We start from the raw sequence: 25,156 nt of genomic DNA on the forward strand, positions 1-25,156 counted from the left end.
AAAAAAAAACACAGACCACAACCAAATGGATTCTTTCCAAGTGTGGATTTGAGTCGGGTGACAAGGTGACGAGGTCTGAGGATATAGTTCAGTTGGCAGAGTGCCTGCCTGGCACACAGTACGTCCTGGGTTTGATCCCCAGCACTCAAAGGTGGAGGCAGCTGGATCAGCTGTTCAAAGTCATCCCGGGCTCCACAGCAAGTGTGAGGCCGGTGTGGGACACGTGAGGTCCTGTCTCCTGGTCGGGGGATGGGAGAGAACAGCAATGATTCCATTGTCCAGGCATTTTCAGATTACTATTGGTGTTGTTAACAAGAAAATTAGTCTCATGGAACGACAGCCACACCCTGTATTTTTTTTTTTTTTTTTTGGTTTTTTCGAGACAGGGTTTCTCTGTGTAGCTTTGCGCCTTTCCTGGAGCTCACTTGGTAGCCCAGGCTGGCCTCGAACTCACAAAGATCCGCCTGGCTCTGCCTCCCGAGTGCTGGGATTAAAGGCGTGCGCCACCACGCCCGGCTCACACCCTGTATTTTTTAACCGATGCTGTTTCTTAGGTTGAAATGTTAAAGGGATTAAAATTAAGGTGGGACAAGACAAAAGCCCAAGTCACGTGTATGAACCGCTTAACGCACCAAGAAGGAAAGCGTGACCAGTGTGAGCTGTTGTGTAAGCCATTGCTCACACACTGGTTTTACTTGCTCAGGTGATGAACAGCTCGATTGCAAATGAGTGTCTGAAAGCTGGTATTGGCCAAACTCAATTACCTGGCAGAATTCAATGACAAATCCCTTCATAACGTGTTTTGAGTGGCTTTGTAGGGCACTGGATCTGGCTATGTGGCCCATCCCGACCTCAAACTCACAATCCTCCTGCCTCTACCTCCCAAGTGCAGGGATTACGGGCATGTGCCACCCCACACTTGACTAACACCAGCATTTCTCAGTGTCAACACTTGCTCCCACGTGACCTCCGGCCACATCAATCAACGGTTGCCTAGAAACAGACCTCCAACTCGGTGTCAGCAAGTGAAGCAATGTTCCCCTTCAGTCGCTGTTATTAACAATAACAATAAATCTCATGGACATTAAAGGGCCATAGGTTTTTGTTCTGTAACTTGTTTTCAAAATAATCAAAGAATTTCCTTTGAAAGTTTCACTTCTATTAGAGGAATTAACAACATGAAGGAGCAGTGGGAGGAACTTTTTTTTTTTTACTTAAACCCTGCTCTAAAAGGTTCTGCTGCCACTAGGCAGCAACTTTAGAAGTTGAGGACCAGGCTCGTCCCCCACAAGGGTGGCCAAAAGCTAGGTAAGAAAGCACAAGGGATGGGAATCTTACTAAGGTTTGATTTTCAAGCAGATTGCAGAAATCCTGACTATGGGACCTTCCTTCCCACCTGGGGTCACAGAGCCACGAACAGGGACAGGAGACCACTGCCCAAGTGCCAGCTTGAAGATGAGAAGGTTCCAGACCCCTCCCTAGGCAGTCCCCGGGAACATAATGCATAGCAAAGATACTATAAAATGGCAAAGGAGTGTAGAGGCTGAGCCTTCTGAACATCTGGCAGAATCAAAGGGCATCTGAAAATGCCATCCAGAAACAGTGTTGTGTGCCCCCCTCCCCCCGGAGACGGTTGCACCACTGAGTTCTCTGTCTTTCCTGAAACGTAGTGGTTAGGAAAGAGCTGGGCCATTTTCAGGATGAGTGCCCACATCCTCTGTAGACTCTGGTTAGAGGGTGACAAACTGAAGCCTGTGGCCCAGGGGTCACAGCAACGGTCAAGAGCTAGCCTGAGAAGAAGCAGGGCGGTGAGGTCACAGGTGACCTAGAAACAGGAGGGGATGGGTAAGAACAGCATCATCACCCAGGTTCTAGCGTGTTGGTATGCACACATGCATGTATTTACATCTTCTCATTTTATGACATACTCAGAGCATTTTTTCATTAATTAAATCCCCTCTTATCAATCACAAAACAGAAAAAAACTAAGCCAAAAATATCCTGATAGAACTATGATCTGAGATCACAAGTACCTCCACCTGTTTTGGGGAATGTACTGTCTGAAAGTTTACATGTGAGATTTCCAGATTTATTCTTTTGTATTTATCATCAAAAATCTAGATGTAATCTGGAATCTGCTACTAAATATCTGGTGACCCTAGACACATCACTTAAGCTCTGTGCTAATGAAGCCACCGGACCTCAGGGCTTCTGATGTCTTTCCAGCCCACACTCTATCATGGAAGACACTCTGTCAACCCAATGATTAAAAGACTCTCATGTTATGTTATTTTACTTTGCTGGCAAAGGAGAAACAGATGCTCTTAAAAACCACTCTTGGTGCCCTTACTTCTGTTTTACTGGTAGGAAACGTGGAAGGACCAGACACGGGCCAGATTCACACACATACCCTCCCTCCCTCCCTCCCTCCCTCCCTCCCTCCCTCCCTCCCTCCCTCCCACGCCGTCACTTCTGTCCCAGCCCGAGGTCAGAGAAGGTGGGCCCATTTTTTATAATTACTTAAGCATTTTATGATTTTAAGGTATATGAGTTTATTTCCATTCCCATTTTTACAGAGTAAAAGACTGCATCTTAGGAGAGTCAATTCATAGGCACTTGGCAGCATTGATTTCTCATGAAAAAAATTAGAGAGCCAGACAGTGATGGTGAAGATCTAGATGGCCACGGAGATGGGCCTTTTTCCCAGACACCAAGTTCCCAGGGGCGCGCCCACCACTCCAGGAGCCCTGTCCTGATGAGAGGTAAACAAAGGCAGACGCCCAGAATGTAGGCTAAGGCTTGAGGCTGCGGGCTGCAGATGTTCCCAGGCAGGCAGGCCGGCCCTCAGATGCACCTGCGGGCACAATGGCTGCTAACCACCCCCACCCCCTGGGTTCAACACCGATAAACATGGCACACTCATTTTCAGAAGACCTGAGTGAATGAGTCTAAGTAATGCTTTTACAAAAAAACAGCAAGGTTCAGGAAAGAGATGCTTGCTCCAAGGCACAGAAAAACACACAGGAGAGGAAAGACTAAGGCAGAGAACTCGATCTCAGTGGAGGAACCTTATTACTGCAACGAGTCAAACGATGACTTCAGAGAGACTGCAAGGGCGGGCAGCCACGGCAAGCCTTGCAGCCGTTACCCACAGTGCCTCATTCTTGCCCCAGGGCTGGCTTGGGGTGCTGCGAAGGGACTCCTGAAGCATCACTTGTACTTGTAAAATCCTTCTCCGGTCTTCTTGCCCAGCTTCTTCTGGGCCACCAGATTATTCATGGAAGGACTGGGCTGAAACAGGGGGTTCACTGGGTCCATTTCATGCCACCCTGTTGAGAGGAAGGACAAGGGCTCTCTTTGGTTTGGGTATTCTCAGGGCGTGCCTGGGGCACAGGACCCACGCAGGCCACTGTGGCAGAGACATAAGGCCAGCTTCGCTGGTGTGGCCAACACTGACCCTAAAGTGGGCATGCCACTATTTGCCTGGGCTGCTAGAAGCCTAGCTCCAGGCAGGGCGCCTGGGTACCCAGGACTTCCTGCAAACCAAGGCAAATGCCCAACAGCACAAATCGAATCTCCCACTAACCGGCTAGATTCCCAGGTGGGACCGTTGGCCTTCCAGATCCGTATCAAACCCTGGATTGCTCCCACTGGTTTTCTGCGGTCTCATACAATTTCAGATTTCATATGTCAACTAAGACCCTTCTCCTCCCCAGTATTTAAAAGGTTTTGGTGAAATGCTGGAGTAGTATGCTACATTCGACTTCAGAAGTTCATCCAGTTTCAATAATAATTTTTATGCTGTCTTCAAAAACCGCTACCCTTTAAAAACTGTCGAATAGCTTGATCTCAATGGAGGTAACACAAATCAGCTCGTGACAGCCTGGCACGGTGTACCACTGTCAACGTCCTGACTTCCACTCTGCACTGTGGTTATTTAAGACACCCCTGTTGGGGGGAAACTGAAGGGCGCATAGGACCTGAGTTATACGAGAAACGCCCGTGATCGATAATTAGATCCAAACGAAAGATTAAAAACAGTTGCCCTGCTAAGCGACGACAGGCCGTCTGTGTGGATCTCTAGCATGCCGCTCTGGGTGAACTCGCTTTGTTCCCCCAAAGGCTGAGGACTCCCAGGGTGGCAGTGTGGAAAATGGCGGAACCTCCTAGAGGTGGGGCCTGAGAAGGTACCCGGATTCCACCCACACAAGTGGACTTAGAATTTTCTCAGGAGTGGGTCAAACCTAGGGATAGATTACTTCTTGAGTGGACAATTACAAACCAGGGCCATCCCATACCCTCACCGTAGACCTTTCTGCACACAGCTGTTTCACTTCTTAGCTCTGCCATGTTGTGACACATCCAGGACTACCTTGTCACCTGGAGCATCTCGAGCTGTCAGGAACAAGAGCCACATGGCTCTTTTTTTTTCCTTTAAAAGTCTCCTATAAGCCGGGTGGTGGTGGCGCACGCCTTTAATCCCAGCACTTGGGAGGCAGAGGCAGGTGGATCTCCGTGAGTTCGAGGCCAGCCTGGGCTACAGAGTGAGTTCCAGGACAGGCGCAAAGCTACACAGAGAAACCCTGTCTCAAAAAACAAAACCAAAAAATAACAATAAACGTCTCCTACCTCGGGCACTTGGTGATAGCAGCACTGAACAGACCAGGTAAGGCAGGACGTTGAACATCTTAAAACTCCTTGTCATTTTTTCTTAATTGACATTATAATTTAGGATCCTAAGAGACCAGTTCAAGCCAGTTTTTAAAAAGGAAGAAAAGGTTTTAATTCCTACCATCCAAGATGAACTTCGTAGTATCCAGCCCAACGTAGTCAAGAAGTTCAAAAGGACCCATGGGGTACCCAGCTCCCAACTTCATGGCGGTATCAATGTCCTCCTTGGACGCGTCCCCTGCAGAGCAAAGGGCAACCCTGAGTCACCACCACCATCCTCAGCTCTTCCACCCCTGGGTCAGTTCTAGCACCGCTAGAATTGTATCAACAACCGCACACACATTCAGAAAATGGCTAAAAGTTCAGGCTCTTACCCGGGGTGGGTAAGATTTCTGTCTCCGATCACCTGCCACACAGGCCACAAGCTTTTCAAACCAACGGCGGCCGATGAGGAGACCCCTAGACCCTGCTGCCCAGGTCACAGAGTGAGCAGCCCTCCCTGGGAACACTGGCTCCCGAAGAGCGTGGGATTTCCCAGGCCCAGGGTCATTCACAAAAATGTCCTTTGATACTAGAGTTTTCTTTTATAAACGTGCTTTGCACATACACAAATGCATGCATGCACATACATACAAATATATATATACACACACACACATACAAACTCACACATGCACACATGCTTAGCTTTCTATTTGTGTGCTGCATGTGTATTTTTTTTAAGCTTTGTTTTACAAATAAGCATTCTGCTGGGCCTGTGTTCACACAGTCAAGGTAACCGTTTCAAGAGAGCCCAGACAGCTAGAACCATGACATACTACTTGTTCTGTGTGGCTGAGAGCAGTTTTCAAAATCATGTTAAGTTGGTAGAAGTGTTTAGGCACTTATCTACAATGCCACGTTCCTTCCTGTTATTCTAAGAGACATAACAGCTCCCCAGTGGGCCTCTGAATCTGGAACTGGTCTGTGTCTAGAGTTCAGTAGCCTGTCCTCGGATATGGGTTGATTAAGTAACTTCAGGTAAGGTGGAACCACTGTGCTGTCCTGGGTAGCAGAGGATGAGGGTTCTGGGCTTTTCCTTTAGAATTCTCCCTATACTGTCCGGCCAATGGGCCAGAAGATACCTCTGCAGAGAACAACCGTGCATCCTGCCTCCAAAATCAGAACTGGGAACCACCTGCATTACATGGCCATCTATCTAGAAGTTTGTTTCAAAGCATAAAGTAGTGGCCAATAATAGCAAAGCTGAATTGTGGGACGTTTACCCACCAACCCCACAGCTCCCCAGAGTTTTCTTGAGTGAGAGCAGCAGGAAATATTAGAAGGATTTAGAGTGTGGAGATAAACAGAAAATAAAGGATAGCCTCGAGAGGGCCTGGAACCTATTCCAACGGGCCCAGACTGTCTCTGGCCCAGGGTATTTATAGAGGCGCCAAGGGGTGGAGCAAGAGACCTCCTCCCCCAGCACAGCCAAGTGCAGACCATCTCAGACACCTGCACTCAGGCCCGTGGTCCAGTCATCCTCTCTATGCGGACCTGCTGGGTAAAGCTACGAGGAACCTGAAAACGGGTTCCCACACTGAATGAAGTGCTAAAAAGTGTATTCCATACCTAAAAATGTCAGATGCCTCTACTGGGACCCTCTTCCTCAACAGTAAATACTTCCAAATCATAACACCACAATTTTCTAATAATAATAATAATAATAATAATAATAATAATAATAATAAAGCACAAAAATAATGCCAGAGGGTGTCAGTGCAAACTAAAGTGATTATAATACCAGGCACGGTGGCACATGCCTGCAATCCCAGCAGCTGGGAAGTTGAGGAAAGAGAATAGTGAGTTCCAGGCCAGCCTGGACCACATAGTGGGACCCTATAAACACACACAGAGATATATAGAAACACACACACACACACACACACACACACACACACACACACACACACACACACTCGATTATTTTCTTTGAGTGATATTAAGTACTTAGTATAATCCTAACAAGGATTAGAGGGGCTGCTGAAGAGTTGGCTCAGTGGTTAAGAGAATTCCTTGCTCTTGCCCAGGACCCAGGTTCAATTCCCAGAACCCGCACGACAGTTCAAAAGCGTCTGTAACTCCAGTCCCAGGGGATCTGACACCTTCGTCTGACCTCTGCAGGCAACAGGCACACACATGGTGTACAGGCTTACACGCGGGCAAAACACTCGAACACTTAAAAAAAAAAAACTTCAGCAAATTAGAATTAGAGGCCTCTGAGAAATCATGCTTTGAATTTTATGTAGTAAAAAAGCAAAAACAGTCCTACACATATGCATCTCATCAGGTGGTCTCACACAGTCCATTCTCCCATGGATCCCATGGCAGGGTGGGGGATCAAACCCAGGGTCTCAAGCATGCCAAGCAATCCAGTGAGCTCATCCTCAGCCCTGCTGTGCTCCGTATCTGTATCCATTACCGACCGGGCACTGGACACTCTCAGTGAGACAGCGGCAGAGCACGGTGCCATAACGGAGGAGGAGAAGGAGCTAATTCCACATCGCAGCATTGGAAGCAGCTCCACAGCCACCCAGCCACCCCCGAGGCCCAGGTTCTGAAGGATGCAGAGATTCTCAAAGGAGGGCTGGAACGGCACCGTAGACAGACGCTACAGCGCATGCACAGAGGACACGGGACAGCACATGCAGCAGGGAAACGACTCCACAGCGCACACATGCACTGTTCAGGATGTGGACACTGAGGACATGGAATGTGGACACTTCCATGACGCTACAGCTGCCTCCAGATGCCAGAAGCAACACCCCCACAAGCTCCTGCCTCAGGACTCCTTCCTGCGTGCTAGGCCCTGGGCCTGGGCCAATAAGCCTTCCTATACCTTCAGGCCTCAGCCTCCTCCTCCTTCCTCCAGGCCTCTGTTCAGACAGCACCAATCAGCGCCTCCCCCTGCAGTGCATGAAACAGCAGCGGCCAGGACTGGGGGCCAGGGCACCTCCACCCCTGCATGCCTGCATGGCTGTCCGTCAGAGCCTTATCCATGCTCATGTACATAGGCACTGTCCCTTCAGAAGAATGCACACGCACTGGGGACAGACGTCTAACGGCGTCTAACTCAACCTAAAGCCATTTAATCAAATTCAAGTCGAAGACTATGGGCCCTAAAGACAAGGCTACAATTCCCGATTCAGACCCTCACATGAGGAATATTACTGTGTTCTAAAATTACTGAAAATCACAAAGCACTGTTTAATAAAACATCAGTACACATCTACAAAATTAGCACAACTCTAAAAAAAAAATTCTGTCTTAAGTAAATCAGAGTAAATGCGCAAAGAGAAAAAGACAGAAAAGCAACATGTACAATATATTGGCCAAGAGGGAGTCACGCATGGCGTACTTTAGATCAATAATTCCTAAACTCCTGTAGTGTCCAGTACTTGAATGAGAACCTGATGCTCCCTACACACAGATACACACACACACACACACACACACACACACACACACACAGCCACACAAAGCTCTGCTTCACTCTTTCTGGCTCCCGTGAAGATGGGGCCCTTCACCCTACTCAGGATAATGAGGAGCCGCTTCCTCAGAGAACCCCCCAAACCTGGGTGGCTGGAGGTCTGGGGTTGGAGACAGGACCTGCTGCCACTGCTGAGTCGTTCTCTGGCTCTCTGGCACCACCTGCCGGCCGGTCTCAACATTACCAGCTGAAGCTCTCCCTCCAAGAACCAGCAAGGAGAGGCAGACAGAGGGACAGACAGACACTCCTTCCTTGACTGCTGGCTGGATCCTCACTCCCTGTCTGGAGGGAGCTGTTAGGGACACGAAGATGAGGACTCTGTCCATGCCCCAGGGGAGAGGACAGCTGGAGGAGTCATATGCGTCATGCCACAGGGAAGGGAGAGCCAAGGCAGAGGAGGAGAGCATATTACACCCAGTTTGGACCTCAGGGACACCAGGTAGGGCTGTGTGAGAAAGATGGAGTGCGGTCTGAGGAGATGATGGCAGAGTCTGAGGGTGGGGGAAGACTTTGCCGTCAGGGCTTGTATACAGGTTACCAGAGAGCCGCTATACTTGAGCCATGGTGAGGGAGGGACTTTTTAATGACTGATGAGGACGCCCTACAGTGACCAGAGGGTAAGTTCATGACATCCCCAGGCTATTACAGCACAACCCTCCTCAGAGAACCTGAGCACGTGCCCTTGCCACCCTGCTGCAGCTGAGTGAGCACATGACGGGGACTGTGGGTTCCCAGGTCTACACCGCTGTGACCCTCGGAGTTGGGACATGGCAACCACCCGGCCTCCACTAGCCTGAAGGAATGAGGCAATGGACACACACACACAGCTGTGAAAGACATGGTGAACGCCTACCACAGAAGGCTGTCAGAGGTCGGAGGTCAGGGGTCAGAAATACAATGAGCCTCCATGAGGGTCTTTCTACCCGGGGTGTGAAAATCGTGGTGGGCACTCCTCGCATATTGGCAGCTGCTCAGCTCCCTGAAGCCTCGGCGGGGACCCTCTCCCAAACATCCCTCTCCAAGCTCTCCCATCAAAACAGCATTTACCAACCTGCAGGGACGGACACACACACACACACACACACACACACACACACACACACACACACACACGGTGCGTCAACAGCATGGGGCATACAAATTCTACCCAAAGGAGCTGGGAAACAAAGCCAGAGCACAGGCAGAGAGAGGCCAGGCCCCAGCAGGGAGTACGGACAGAAACAGGGACCAGTGTCTCCTCCCCTTCCGTGGCGAGAGAAGGGTTTCTCAGCAAGCACAGTGGAGGAGACAGGCCTAAGAAAGACAAGTAGCGACCAGGGTAGCTGCCTGGCTGAGCCTCCCTGCAGTGGCCAGGCAGGAGGAGACAGGGCCGGGAGAGAAAGGGACAGTGGTGACAGGGAGGCATCCAAGATGACAAAGGGCAAGTATGGGTGGGAGGGTCTAGAGGCGTCAGTGGACACGCAGAGCTGTGGATGAAGTCCGGGGTCTAAGCACTCATAGGTGTCGGCCAGGTGAGTGGCCAAAGGGACATTATAAGGGGCCTGGAGTCCGGACCACAGTGTGAAATGCTGCAAACCTGCACCCACGTGACGCTTAGCAACTTCAGGACAGACAGATGATCTGTCACAGGATCCAGCTACAGAGGAGAGGCCACGGGGCCAGCAATGGCAGTCCACCCAGAGAAACACCAAAAGCCAACCGAAGGCATGCCCCGGAGCCAGGTCCTGCCTTTCCGGGTGCCACGCAGAGGTGCCTGGTCATGGCCAGGGGCAACAAGGGGAAGAAAATAGTTTTCAACTTCGCATCAGACACTTGGCATATGGGAGTGGTATCAGAGTGTGTTTCAGAGGGAAAAAAAACACCATGAAAAGGTGCTACCTTCGGAAACATTACATTTATTAGAGGAAGAAAAACCCTCGAATGTCTTTCAAGGGAGGCCAAAATGCCACACACTCTCTTTGAGGTGTAATTACGCACATTTGTTGAAGATAAACACAGAAGTGTTGGTTTGATCTTGGAGTAAAAGTAGGCAACTGCTTCCATAAAGCACGGAGGCAACTTTAATATTTAAAGCCAATTGTGAGGAGGCAAATGTGCTTTCATCTGCTGGAAAGAGCTGGTGTAAACGCTTTGTTTGGGAAATGGCATTCTTGAGAGTGTTTGTAAATGAAGTCACTCAAATAAACGATCGCACTTGCGTTTTACCCGGTCCCTACAACTTGTTGGTCTGGAGAGTAGACATCACACACTTTCCTTCTCAGAAACGGGGAAGAAGTCAGGCGGGGGCTGGGGGGTTGCATCATCCTAGCCACAGACCACGTCCTGGGCTTATGTTTCCACAGCAGGCCAAGTCATTCCTTGTCAACCAGAAGAGGGACATTTTAGGCCCAGGAGACGCTCAGCCGGTGGCAGGCAGTGGTGGCGCACACCTTTAATCCCAGCACTCGGGAAGCAGGGGCAGGCGGATCTCTGTGAGTTCGAGGCCAGCCTGGGCTACAGAGTGAGTTCCAGGACAGCCAGGGCTGTTACACAGAGAAACCTGTCTCGAAAAACATCACACACAAAAGTGCTTGGCACGTAAGCCTGGAGACCTGAGTTTGATCCCCAGAATCTGCATAAAGATAGGAGAGAACTGACCCACAAAGCTGTCTTCTAGTCTCCACACATACACCATGACATGATACGTAGGTGTGCACGCACCGCACGCGCGCGCGCGCGCGCACACACACACACACACACACACACACACAAATACATTTTTTAAGAGAAGGGAACATTCCAGGTCATTCAGGAGGTGTAAAGCAGTGCTCTGTGACTTTTTTCAATAAGGACAATGTCCCTACCATACGCATGTCACTCATTTCCCATCTTCTGTCACAGCCACGGGTTTTCTATGTTAAACAACTTTAAACAACTCCTAGTCTGGTTATTTTTCCATTACTATCTTTTTGAAAGCAATAAACTTATTATTTATAGTATTTAGTGTGTGTGTGTCTTTGTGTGCAGAACATGCATCATGCATGCATGTGTGCAAGTGTGCATGCATGCATGCATGTGTGTATGCATGTTTGTATGCTCGAGTGTGTTACATGCATCATGCATGCATGTGCTGTGTGTATGTGCATACATATATATGTGTGTATATAAGTGTGTGTGACATGCATCACGCTTGCTTGTGTACACAGGCTCAGAACAGGATTTCAGATCCCTTGGAGCTGGAGTTCTGGGTGGTTGTGAGCTGCCCAACACCAATGCTGGGAATCGAGTTTGGGCCCTTTGGAAGAGCGGTACACAGTCTTAACATCCGAGTCATCTCTCCATCTCCCCACAAGAGTAAACTTTTACCTAAAAGTGGAGAGCCAGGGTCTAGATCTGCAGCATCAATGCTGCTGCTGCTGCAGCCTGGACCATCACAGAGACTCTCAGGGAGGTCCGGGACCCAGGGAACCCAGTGACTAAGGTACTAGGGCCAGGGCAAAGCTGAGCTCAGTCCAGAAGAACGCGAAAGCAGAAACTCCCTTCCCAGGCTCCGCACAGCCCAAGCCTTCCTGCACACAGACCGAGACCTGAGGGCCTTAGCCGGGCCTGGGACAAGTACCTCTCTCATGCAGCCTGATGGCCTCTATGAGGTACGGCACCAAGAGACGGTTCACGATGAATCCAGGAGTGTCCTGTGGCAGGAAAGAGAAGACGGTAAGTGACTTCATGAAACTTGACTTTCTGTTTAGTACAGAGCACTCCTTACCCTGGATGCCGCTGCCCGCACTCCTGCCATTCACGTTTTCAAAACGCGCCGCGAAGTTCCTTACTCTATCTCGCACGGCGACATCCCCTCTTCTACCCTGCACTTCCCTCTCAGAAATCACTCCCTTCTTACACACTCTCCGAAAGTAGCAGTCCCCGGGTTCCTGGAGCCTGGGTCAGCTCAGTGGGTCTCAGAGCTAACCCGTCTGCACACTGCACAAACCGACCAGCACGGCAATAGGGTCCAGATGCCCTTTCACTTCAGCAGACCGACAGCAAGGCCTGGGCGGTCTCCACAGGGCGGGGTTGCCCAACAGTTCTAGTTGCACTAATGACACTGTGCGGTTTTGTAACTGAAACCTGGGCTCTCCTCTCTCAGACTACACATAGGTGGCATGCGGGTTGGCTTAGCGGCCAGGTGACTTAGCTCACACACTCGCCCTTCCAGGACATGGCGAGGCCTGCTGTCGACAGTGCCCATGGCTCACACTATCAGAAGTGTTCTCCTAGTAGCATGACCACATAAAATCACCTCCCTCCCAGGCTACCCGCAGTCTGTTCCCAGGGGTTCACATGTTGGGAGTCTGGTCCCTGGAAAGAGGGAGTAAAACATCTAAGAGATGCAGCCCAGAGACAGATGCTTGGATGTCTGAAGACTTGGGTCTCAGAAGGGACCACCCCTTTCCCGGATGGAGTTCTTCCCAGTGACCCGACCCCAGCATCTCGCTGACTGGCTATACAAAGATGTATTCCTTCCTCTTCAATGATCTCTGGCCACTGTGACGCTACTTAGCCCTGAGGTCTTTCCAAGAGCCCTCAAAGCTCTCCTCCTTCTTCACAGTTACCTGCCTCAGGGATTTTACTACAGTAACAGAAAACAGACAAAAACATTACGCTCACTTTACCTTGCAAGAAACGGGATGCTTTCCTAAGGTTTTACAAAAGTCGATCAGAGATTCAAACGTCTTCTGGCTAGTCATTGGTGTTTTAATGACCTAGAAATGCAAAGCAGGGAATTATGACCAGAGAGGACAGAGGAGCAGCTGAATAGTTCAAGGAAACTGAACCAAAGGCTCTAGCTACACAGGGGACGAAAACATCTTTAGTTTTAGCACAGTCGGCATCTCAAGCCAGAAGCAAAATGTTGACCCAAATGTCCGTGCGAGACACTTTGCTGTGGAATGTTCCTCTACACTGTGTGAATACATGTCGCTGTGACTGGTTTAATAAACAAGCAGACTGGCCAATAGCTGAACAGGATACATTTAGGCAAGGAAGCCAAACTGAGAAATGGGGTGAGGAAGAGAAGAATCTGAGAGTCACCAGCAGACGCAGAGGGAGCAGGAGATGAACATGCCATGCTAATAAAGGTACCGCCATGTGGCAGAGCATAAATAAGGAATACAGGCTAATTTAAAATGTAGGCATTAGTTAGTAACAAGCCTAAGCTATTGGCTGAGCATTTCTATTAAAATCAAGTCTCTGTACATTTATTTTGGAGGCACTGGTCGTGACAGAGAAACGCCCAACTACACACTGGAATTTGCAGAATGCACAAACCCGGGGTTTAAAATTCAAGTATATGTTGCTGGGAGAGGGTGAAGGAGTCTTTTAGGCCTTGTGATCCAGGTGTCTTAGGGTCAAATCCCAGCTGTACCACTTTACTGAACTTATTGGCAGGACACTGTTTCTTGAAACTGAAGTGACATTAAAACCACTCTGTCCACATCAGGTTGCTGAGGTAAGAAAGACAGAGTAGAGGGAGGGTAAAGCACCAAGAATGGTGTCTAGTAGAAGAAAGACCCAGGAAACACCAGCTCTGCTTCCTGTCATTGTTAAGGGCTACAGGGTGGAAACTGGTGCAGAGTGGGGGTGGGGGGTGGGGGTGGCACTTGGGGAGGTGGGGAGGGGGTGGCTGTCCTTAAGGTTCTCTGCATGGGACCCACCTATGCTGCAGATGGCGTGTGATGTACCCAACTCACAGCCATCTGGATTCCTAGATGAGTGACCGTCTCGATGTGTGACCCGTTCCCACACAGATGCCCGGCTCACAGGCCCTTGCCCTTCAGGAGGGTTCATCGGAGAGGGGTGCTTTCATTTTAACCAGTAGGACCCCAACGGGGGGGGCTGCCACTGGTGCTCACAGGCCTCCTGATCTTCCCTTCAGTGCACCCAGGGCACAGCTGCTACCCCACTGGACTCCAGAAGAGGTGGCACCAAGCGTAACGCCTCAAATTACAGCTTTCGTCGTCACTTGTGGGGAATTAGATGTGGGTGAATGGAGAGCCCAGGGTGAATTACATACACCACATACGTATACAAATATTTTAAATGGCAGTTAAGAACTTCAACTAGAGTCGTAATGAGGAGGCTTAGCGTCTACAGGAGACCCTCCCTCGCAGGTGTCTCCATTCCTTCTGTGAAATGAGGATCAGGATACAAGTGTCCCACGTAAGAAGCCGATCTGGCTAAATGAGCTAGGTCTGTGCGGGGATGAAAGGCGCTACATGAAAAGCATAGGAGAACCCACGCTGCAGTGGGCAGAGGATGTAACACCGCGGGAGGCATGGGGGAACCACCCACGCTGCAGCAGTGGTGGGTGTAACACTGCAGGAGGCAGAGGAGACCCACGCTGCAGCGGGGCATGGGTGTAACACCGCGGGAGGCAGAGGAGACCCACGCTGCAGCGGGCAGAGGGTGTAACACCGCGGGAGGCATGGGGGAACCACCCACGCTGCAGCAGTGGTGGGTGTAACACCACAGGAGGCAGAGGAGACCCACGCTGCAGGAGGCAGAGGAGACCCACGCTGCAGCAGTGGTGGGTGTAACACCACAGGAGGCAGAGGAGACCCACGCTGCAGGAGGCAGAGGAGACCCACGCTGCAGCGGGGCATGGGTGTAACACTGCCGGAGGCAGAGGAGACCCACGCTGCAGCAAACAGAAACAAGCACTAAGATGGAGAAGACAGAAAGGACCAGAAACTCCTGTGAACAGTGATCTTCAAACTATACTGAGGGAGCGGAAGACGCCTGTATCAGACCACAAACAGGCAGCACAAAGGCTGCCAGCCCTGGACCTTCAAGCTAAGTTGTCGGCTTTAAGGAGTCTGCGGCTGAGTCTGGGAGTTTTGTAAAGAGGAGGGATGCAGGATCGGTCCTTCAACAAAGGGCAACATGTGACAGATAACATAGAGCCCCAACACAAGTCCCGCCCCAAGGGAAGGGAAGGACTCCTTGGCTCACTGCTGGCCAACAGCACACAAAAATCCTAGCCTGGTGGGGTGGGGGTGGGGATTGGGCAGGAAGTCCCACCCCTAGCTGAGGAATGAGTGGCAACTGAGAGCTGCTGGGCACTGGGGAGCAGGTTTTCTTTAAGGGTGTGGCCCCTGGTAAGTCAATTATGTTCCAGTGGGAAGTCATACACCCAAGAGTGCTGTGGATATCACTCTATATAAATAAAACACTGATGGCCAGTGACCAGGCAGGAAGTATAGGTGGGACAAAGAGAGAGGAGAATTGGGGAAACAGGAAGAAGGAGGAGACACACTGTAGCCACCGCCAGGACAAGCAGCATGTAAAGACGCCGGTAAGCCACCAGCCACGTGGCAAGGTATAGATTTATAGAAATGGGTTAATTTAAGATAAGAGAACAGTTAGCAAGAAGCCTGCCACGGCCATACAGTTTGTATGTAATATAAGCGTCTGAGTGATTATTTTTTACGTGGATTGTGGGACTGCGGGGCTTGGGGAAGCTGGAGAGAAGCCCTCCAGCTACACAAGAGTATATGTGCTTGATGGGTTTCATTTACAAAAAAAACCCCAACAAAATAACAACATCAACAACAACAAAAAGAAGACACAAAATTGGGAGGATAGCGAAGGGGAGCTGGGCCTGGAAGGAGCTGTAGGGGGTTGGGCGGAGGTGACTATGATCAAAATGCATCATATGAAATTCTCAGAGAACTAATAAAAAATGAAAAGCTAATAAATACGCAACAGACTGGACCTTTCACAGGATTCTTCCTAGAAAATGATCGCAGCTGCTAAGCATTCTCTGTTAACCAAACACTACAGCTCTCAAGAAGACACAGTGGGAAAGATTCTTGCTCTTGACAGTAAAGACAGACCGGGTGCCATCTGCAGACCGCAAACACACGGAAGCAGGAACTGCAGTCAATGAATGACTCACTGAGTGTGAAATGAACACCTCCCCCTTCTTCCCTGCTTTCCACAGAAGGGCAGACTGCATCTTCCTCTTCCCGTGGTTTCCCACGCCTCCCTTCACTGCTCGCTTCCTTTTCCAAAAGTTTCATCTATTTTTATGCGTATAGGTGGTTTGCCTGCAGAGAGGCCTGTGCACCCCGGGACTATGCCTGGTGCCCACATCGGTCAGAGACAGTGTTGGAGCCCGTGGGACTGGGACTACAGATAGCTGTGAGCTGCCATGTGGGTGCTGGGATTTGAACCCAGGTCCTGTGGAAGAGCAGCCAGAACTCATAACCACTGAGCCATCTCTCCAGCCCTTATTTCTTTAATACGAGCCTAGAAGAACAGAGGAACAATATCAACGGCACAGGAAAGTTCCCGCTGCAGAAAGACTGGACCCACCACTTGAAAAAAAAAAGTGGATGCGAAGAAGCCAGAACTGATAAAACATGCTGATGTCGGGGATTGGCAGTGAGGGAGACGGAAGGCAAAGGACTGGGAGAGAAGGCAGCCGGGAACAACTCCCAGAGAGGCCCCCGCCAGTGTCTGGAGGTTCGCCTGGCTCCACATTGCAGCGTCCCCCACACTTCGCACGGCAATAACTCCACAACCCCAGACCAAAGGCTGCTTTAATGGCAGCCGCTCCCCCGAGACCCTGTAATTAACCCCTATAAAGGGCAAGCTGCCACATTTCAAGTGCAAATTGTCCATCGTGACTCCATCTCCCTGAGTCGAGTTTCCCAGCAAGTGAGCAGAAGCATTCCAAACAGGAACGCCGGCCAGCCCTGCCTGGCCCTTCCCCTCTGCTCTCGCCTTCGGGGTCAGCAGGCGCAAGGCTGCGGGAAGCTGCTCTCCACGGCTCTGGAGAGCACGGCGTGGACACGTGCCTCACCTAAAGGACGGTTGCACGGGACCAGAATTCACACCAGGGGTGACATGCCAGCAATGACATCATGTGGGACAAGAACTGCATCTCCATCATGGAGCAAGCTGACCTCAGCAAGACAGTACGAAGGTGCATGGGTCTCGCCTCTCTCACCATGTCAGGGACCTTAGTGTCCCTCCCTGTCTGGTGCCCCTGTCAGCACCGCCATCTGTCAACACAAGTGGGTCAAACCCAGGAGCATCCACCAAGCAGAGGAGCCTCCCAGGATTGTGGGTGCTTTTTCTTTCTTTGGTCTTAATGAGGACAAATTTCCGACAACAGAAATACAATGAGGGACCTTCCAGGTTCCTGTTAAGTTTCATACAGCCTAATGCCGTATGAGGGCAGATGCGACTCAAAGCAGGCTTGCGAAAGCTAGCGAGCGAAACACAGAGGACCAGGTGCCCACTGACCTCCACAAGCTTCATCATGGGGACCGGGTTGAAAAAATGGAGGCCAGCAAATCGGTCTTGTCTGGTGGTGGCGTTGGCTATGCTTGTGATCTGCAGGGACGAGGTGTTGCTGGCAAAGATCGTATGTCTGTGGAGACAAAAGGCAGATCAGAATGAGTCCCACGTGCGCCCACGGTCAAAACCATGGCACTACATGACCCCAGTGCACAAGACCGCTCGGCACTGCCGATCTGCCGGGCCACACCGCTGAGAAGTCAGTCAAAAGGCCCAACTTCGCAGGAGTGGCCGAAAGCAAGCGATTACATTTTTATTTAAGTCCCTGCATTTTAAAAAGTCCAGTAGTGGTGGCGCACGCCTTTGATCCCAGCACTCAGGAGGCAGAGGTGGGTGGATCTCTGTGAGTTCAAGGCCAGCCTGGTCTACAGAGTGAGTTCCAGGAAAGACAGGGCTGTTATACAGAGAAACCCTGTCTCAAAAAACCGAAACAAAAAAACAAGACCCCTGCATTTTAAATTAAGCTACGAGCTCCATACACATGATCTTCACCAGGCTTTCCTGAGTTTTCAGAAACTGAAGTTCTCTTGTCTACATGTATTTGTTTTCACATATGTGAGAGACAGAGGCAGAAGCAGTTAGTGGGGGAGACCTGCCCCACCTAACACAAGGAAGTGATCAGATTCATGAAAAAATGGAAGGACAGACCAGACACTTAGACCTGACCACAAAAACCGTCAACAATCCTCTGGGGAAAGTGCTGAGCACACAGAGCACGTGAGCGTCCCCCTCTGGTGGGAACCCTTCGCCTCGTGATTAGACAAGAATGACAGTGAAAACACACCGCTTTGAAGATGCTCAAAAGGGAAGTTTAACCACACAGAGAACCTGGGAGGTGGGGGTCGGTGCACACACAAGACACACGGTCACAGTACTGTGCTCACAGGCCATCCTAAAAAAAGCACTTCTGTTTATTCAATAGGTATAGAAGCTTAACTTATAAATATCAGCTTACAAATTCCATACGGCCCTGAGATTAAATTCGATTCTTTCCGTCTTTTTCACTCTCAGATTTAATTTGTTAAAACCAGAATAAAGTGGGGCAGCCAAGGGCACCAGGGCAAATCCTCGGGCTGGACGGCTCGGCTTTCCTGCGGCGCCACCTTGTGGATAACTCGCAAACCAGCAGGATGCCCTTTAGCCCAGTTGGATCTGGTCTTACAGTACCCAAGGTCAGGCCCTTACCGACCAGGTTCTCTCAGGGGTTCATGGTTATCTAAAGGCAATGATGCAGTCTGTCCAAATTCAGGGGCAGGCAAGAAGAAAGCAGCTGGGGGGGGAGGGGTTCCGGGGGGGAAGAAATCAGTATTTTGGGAAAGGAAGGTGAGGTGAAAGGAGAGGCCAGCCTGGGAATGGTCATACATACATGTAATCCTACTATGTGGGTGGCTGAGGCAGGAGGATTGTGAGTCAGAGGCTGTCATCTTGGACTTAGAAGACACTGTCTTTGGTGAGCGTGTGTGGACGGCTGAAGTGGGTGGGCCAGTAAGGGATGAAGACCTCTGAGGTCTCGGGTCAGGAGAGCCTGCTTTCAAGGCAGATGTACCCTTCTCAACCTCCACGGCAGGCTATTTAAAACCCAGGGGAGCACTGGGAAGGTCTCTGAAACTTTCCACCTCGAGACCCTTAAATCACAGGCTGTAAACCTTAGGCCATCCCAAGGTCAGGAGGAGAAGGAGGCAGTGACCTCCCCCACCCCTCACTCCCCTGCACCGGCACCAGGGGGCAGCCGGGCCTTTCACTACCTGGGAGCAACCTTGCAGCAAGGCCAGACAGCTGAAGGAGGACCAGCAGGCTGTGAACCTTGCCAGGCTCTGGCTGAGAGTCAACCCAGGCCCAGAAGTGTCCTCTCAGTCAAATGTTTCTGTAGTGCTAAAGGCGCACGAACAGCGGAATGCTGGACAGCGGACAGACAGCAGAGGAGCGTTTCCGGCCTGGTGGGCCGATGTGCCAGTGTTTCCCTTCAGCCCTAGCTCGCCGGTGAGAACCACTTTTGCCTATAACCTTACTCCACCTTTCAGGGCTAACGAAGAAGGGAGACCTGTGGCCCAGCACGAGTCACTTAACTGGTCAGCTGTCATAACTGCCCAAAGCTGAGAGTCAAACCTAACAGGAGGCCCTAGATGGTGACCCTGGAGTGTCACCTAGACACAATCTTATTGACGCCAGAGGCCACCACAAGCCTGGAAACTCCTCCGTGACCCAGACGTGGCTGTCTTTCCCGCTACCCTCCCAGGACACCTGGTGAAGATTCAGTGTTCACTGAATGCCCCCAAGAGGGTTGAAAGGAACCCCAGGTAAACTGAAAATGGTGGGTGTGGAAGACTGCACTAAGGCACATTGCCACAGTTCAGCCATTAGGTCTGGTGCACTCTAGACTCCCGGCAGACCTTTAAAGATTTGCCTCAGCATCTTCTCCTCTCAAGCACACAAAGGTCTGTGCCCCCTGGTGGCTGCAGGAAACACTCAGGCATGACCCTGGACGGATCTTCCATTCAGCCACTGCTCACCACACCCCAGCAGACCAGGATGGGAGGCGGGAACCCAGCCGTTCTGCAGGGGTGTTGGGTAGCAGACAGGCGGGCCTGCTGTCAGAGAGGGAAGCTCAGAGGCCCAGAAGGAGCTCTGAGAATCCAAGCAGGAAGTTCAGGCACGTACTCTGCCGCGAATTTGTCCAGCCGCTGAAACAGCTCATTCTTCACCTTCAGATTCTCCACGATGGCCTCCACCACCAGGTCTGTGCTGTGCACGACCGAGGCTGCGTCCGTGCTGGTGGAGAGGCAGCTCAGGGTCTTCGCCACAAACTCGTCACCAGCCTGTGGAGACAAGAAGGAGGAGAGGGCGTTCACTGGGCCCCGCACGCCACGGGGCAGGAGGAGGGAGGCAGGCCGGAGAGACCAACACGCCCGGACCCAACAGAAGTCACTTGGAACTCTGAGATGGCAAACTGCCAACCTCCTCTGCGGAGGGACAGAGCGTCCGTGGGCTTCTAGGCACCAGGGCGAGAGTCAGCCTGTGGACGAACCTAACTGTCCACAGGAAGTAATTACCATTTACAGGAGGCAGGGGACAGAGGGAATAAGTAATGGCTGCTAAATGAACATGGCTTCTGTTCAAAATCATGAGACAACTTTAGACTATTACACACACAAATATAACCAATGCCACTGAATTTAAAAAGTGCTTCAAGTGGGTGACAAGAGAGTGTAACAGATTGAACAGACCAAAATGTACTGTGTCTGTGTATGGAAACGTCATAACATAATGTAGAACTCATCACGTGGATATCATCATACGCACTACTAAACATTAAATGGCTAAACTGGTGGACTTTATATTGTATATATAGTACATACCACAGTAAAAACATGTAAGGCAGTTGTTGGGGGTACAGGTCTTTGTACTCACAGAGAAGCACTAAGAGAACCAGGAATGTTAATCACACGGGGATGTCTCCTCAATGGAGGAGATGAAAATCAAATACCTGCATTCCATTCAGAAAACTAGGAGTGGATTTTTGTTAATGACCTGGTGTCCTTTTTGCTATCTGTGGAGGTAGACCCCACTCACCTTTTCCTATAGAGACAGACTTCACCTAAATTCCCCAGAATGATCATCCCAGACTCTTCCCTCCCTAGCCCACTACCCATCCTGTAGTGAAACCATTTTCAGGTTTCCGAGAGGCTTTACCCAGCAGGTCTGCATAGAGAGGATGACTGGACCACGGGCCTGAGTGCAGGTGTCTGAGATGGTCTGCACTTGGCTGTGCTGGGGGGAGGAGGTCTTTTGCTCCACCCCTTGGCATTTCTATAAATACCCTGGGGCAGAGACAGTCGAGGCCGGATGGAATAGGTTCCAGGCCCTCTCGAGGCTGTCCTGTATTTTCTGTTTATCTCCATACTCTAAATCTTTCTATCTAATATTTCCTGCTGCTCCTACTCAAGAGCACTCTGGGGAAATGTGGGGGTGGTGGGTAGCGCCCCCCCCCCACATCCTTAGGGGAGATGTCACATGTGCTTTATGGCCTGCTGACCTCTATGCTATTGGTGAGAGACCACACTCGATTCTAGGCCGTTGAGCTACAGAACCCACCCTCATGGTCACTTGTACTTTGTAAAAGAGTCACTATGAAGTCACACCTTAAGCTTTAGTGTGCACCTGGGATTATACTGATCGGCTTGATTGTTGCCTGGAGACCTTTTCCCAAACTGCACTGCGTTTTAAATAAGCTGACAATGGACAGCCTGGCATGAGACTCCTCGAAGTCTGGCTCAGGTTGGCAAGTCAAGCTGCACTGGGTTTTCATTCTCTCCAAGTGATTCACTTTCCTGCCTGGACGCCTGCAGGGACCCCCTCAAGCAACTACGAAATTACTGTAGATGTCTCAAGTAAAAAATCAGCAAGAGTCATCCAGTCAACAGATGGGTTAATGAATGACCGTTTTCAAAAGACACACAAATTGCCGATACATGCTTTTTAAAACTGTTTTAAGAGTCCACCTTCTCCCGATTAGAACAGCCAGCATTAAGAAAACAAATGATAGCAAATGCTGGCAAGGATGTGGGGAAGGGGCACAGTGATATGTTGTCGGGAGACAGTGTGGAGGCTGCTCACAAATACTGACTGTGGAACCATAATGAATGACTCTAAGTCAACACATCACAGAGATCCATGCACATCCAACATCGCTGCATTAGTCACAGCAGCTACAAAAGGCAGCCAGGCTAGAGGCCCAACAACAGATGAATGGATAAGGGAAAATGTGGTACATATATACACAATGGAACTGTATTCAGCCATAAAGGAAAATGAAATCACAACACTGAGAGGGAAAATGGATGCAACTGAAGATCATTACGTTAAGTGAAATAAACCAGACTCAGAGAAATAAATTCCATGTTTTCGCTCATATGTGAACTCAAGATATGAGTGTGTGTGTGTGTGTGTGTGTGTGTGTGTATGTGTGAGTGTGTGTGTGTGTATGTGTGAGTGTGCGTGTGTGTGTGTATGTGTGAGTGTGTGTGTATGTGTGTGTGTGCGTGTGTGTGTGTATGTGTGTGTATGTGTGAGTGTGTGTGTGTGTGTGTGCGTGTGTGTATGTGTGTGTGTGTGTGTATGTGTGAGTGTGTGTGTGTGTGTGTGCGCGCGCGCGCGCGTGTGTGTATGTGTGTGTGTGTGTGTGTGTGATGAAAGTAGAAAAGGCACTGAGGGATGGGTAGAGAGACCTTAAGGGAGAGGAAGGAGGAAAAGAGAGTAACTGAATGTGTGTGGTATCAAAGCAGAAGGAGGTGCTCTTTAGGAGCGGGTAGGGAACCAGAAAGTGGGAGTGTGTGGGAGAAATGATATATGAGTATGAAAATGCATGATGAAATCCATGATTTTGCTAACTGTGATGGTTATCTTGCCAACTTAACAGGACCTAGGATTACTGGGCATGCCTTGAGGGACTGCCTAGACTAGGTTAACTGAGCTGGGAAAGCCCACCCTCATGGGTGGTACCCTTCTCTGCGCTAGGGTCCCTGACTAAATAAGACAGCAAGCTACTTGTGAGTTTTGTGACTCTCCGCTGCTTGGCTGTGAACCGGTGTGACCATCTAGTCTCCTGCCGCCCTGCCTTCTCTATCTGCTGCCATGTCCTCCCTACCATCACCGAGTGGTTCCCTTGAACTACTGTGAGGGCTAACGTTACGTTTTAGGTTGAAATTACAGTGCCTAAGAGATCTAGAAAACAAAAATGCCTCTAACCCGTGAGCCCCACTTACGCAAGGACAGATAACTTCCTGGAATGCTGCCCGCTGTTGTTCATGTAAGCTAACGAGCCGTGTGGTTTTGCTTCTGTAAACAAGGTTGGTGGCCCCAAACTGCACAAGATGTGCCTGATCACACATAGGCAGGAAGTACGTCAGGATGTGTGCTTTATGCTTGCCCCGGATTGGATGAAGGCAGGAAGTACATAGCCTTGTGGGGTTTGCCTTTATGAGCTCCTGACGAATGTAACTTGGCCCATATTCTGGTAGTCCTGGGCATGGACCTGGCCAGTATCCATGGTCCTGGCCAGTATTTAATAAAGCTTGCTTCCAATTTGGCTCAAAAATTATAGTAGTTGTCTTATTCTTGCCCAGCAAGATTAACACTCTAAGGCAAAATAAACACTTCCTCTCTGACATCATATTTATCCAGTTATTTTATTACAAAATCAAGAAAAATAACTAATGTGTTTAACTTTAAAAATAATTAAAAATTAAATTCAAATTAAGGTGAAAAAAAAAAAAACAAATATCCTCGTTGGACTCTCCCTGCATATGGAAAGACATTCCATTCAAGCGCCTAGAAAATCTTAGGAAACTTTTAACAAGGTGATAACAGAAATAAAAATTCAATTGAGTGGCCTGTAAAGTATTTCTAATTAATGTGAATGGCCGGTGAAAGTGCTGGAAATACAGCAAGTTCCAACAAGAAGAACCAGCAAGCAAAAGCCCCCATCTCTCATGGTCTTCTGTTTTTTCTGCTCAGGAAAATGAGGAAAATTGGCCCTCCAGTTCCCTAATATTTTAGCAGCAATAAGTGCCGGAGCCATCAAAAGCATCTATCTAAATACAATGTTTACTATAACATTCAGGTTTTACCTTACAAATCCCAGAAGCAACTTCCTGTCTCATTCTTCCCTCTCTTTTTGGCAAAGTAAATGCTCTGATTTATGACCCTGTGTCCTACACTGAGCTCAACAGTGGCACAAGCCTTCTAACGTTAGAGCAGCGGATCTCAACCTTCCTAACGCTGCGACCCTTTAATACAGTCCCTCATGTCGTGGTGACCTCCAACTATATTATTTTTGTTGCCACTTAAATCACTATAATTTTGCTACTGTTATGAACTGTAATGTAAATATGTGTTTTCCGATGGTCTTGGGTGACCCCTGCACAAGGGTCCTTTGACCCCTGCTTGGGGGTCATGCCCCACGTGTTGAGAACCAGTGCGTTAGAGCCTCCCCACCAGCAAAATGGCTGACTGCTTTCTAATCAGCCCCAGTGGGGTGTTTAGTGGCATGTCACACAGGTCTAAACAGTCACGAGTTTTATACAAGCCATCAGACACAAGCACAAATGAGGAGAAGCCCCGCCCCTGCCCCCACAAAGGCGGGGTCGTCCGAGGACCGGCCTTAAGGGCACCGACAAGACCTTACCTTAGGGTTTTCAGTGAACTTCTTCTTTGCCATTCTCCTCAGGCTGTCCTCAATTCCCTTCTTGGATTTTGCCAGGATGTCCTCTGTTTGGTCCACCAACACAACTGTGTGCCCAGTTGCGGCAGCCACCTAATGGGGGGAGAAAAAGAGTTTTAAGAAAAAAGAAGACGAATCAGTTTCCTATGCCACATGACTTCTACCGCTATTCCACTCCAAATAGCGCATGAACGTAAGTACAAGCCAACATTAGACATGCACTTCTTGCCTGGCACGGTCCTAGGTCACACAACAGATTCTCACATGCCACAGGAGCACAGAAGCCTCCCACAGGATATGAAGGGCACAGAAGGCCCTTCCCTGTAGAACCCGACCACCCACCGTTCCAGAAAGGAGCTGTCATTTTCTCCTTAGAGCCGGAGAATGGGTACAGC

General features: G+C 49.9%; 2 protein-coding genes across 2 annotated transcripts in view; one reads left to right on the top strand and one right to left on the bottom strand.

Moving 5' to 3' along the window:
* Positions 1-25,156, top strand: part of Lef1 (lymphoid enhancer binding factor 1) — a 272,799-nt gene that overhangs the window by 120,704 nt on the left and 126,939 nt on the right. The gene's annotated exons all lie outside the window — the stretch shown is intronic.
* The window catches only part of Hadh (hydroxyacyl-CoA dehydrogenase), a 41,910-nt gene continuing 19,281 nt past the window's right edge, over positions 2,528-25,156 (bottom strand). The window contains exons 2-8 of the mRNA XM_006970371.4: positions 24,726-24,854; positions 20,201-20,358; positions 17,489-17,615; positions 12,850-12,939; positions 11,799-11,871; positions 4,793-4,909; positions 2,528-3,329 (exon numbers count right to left, since the gene is read on the bottom strand). Of these exons, the coding sequence (XP_006970433.1) occupies positions 3,211-3,329; positions 4,793-4,909; positions 11,799-11,871; positions 12,850-12,939; positions 17,489-17,615; positions 20,201-20,358; positions 24,726-24,854 (813 nt within the window). The 3' untranslated portion in view covers positions 2,528-3,210. The remainder of the gene's footprint in view (positions 3,330-4,792; positions 4,910-11,798; positions 11,872-12,849; positions 12,940-17,488; positions 17,616-20,200; positions 20,359-24,725; positions 24,855-25,156) is intronic.

This window comes from Peromyscus maniculatus, chromosome 6 (genome assembly GCF_049852395.1).
Source record: "Peromyscus maniculatus bairdii isolate BWxNUB_F1_BW_parent chromosome 6, HU_Pman_BW_mat_3.1, whole genome shotgun sequence".
NCBI lineage: Eukaryota > Metazoa > Chordata > Mammalia > Rodentia > Cricetidae > Peromyscus > Peromyscus maniculatus.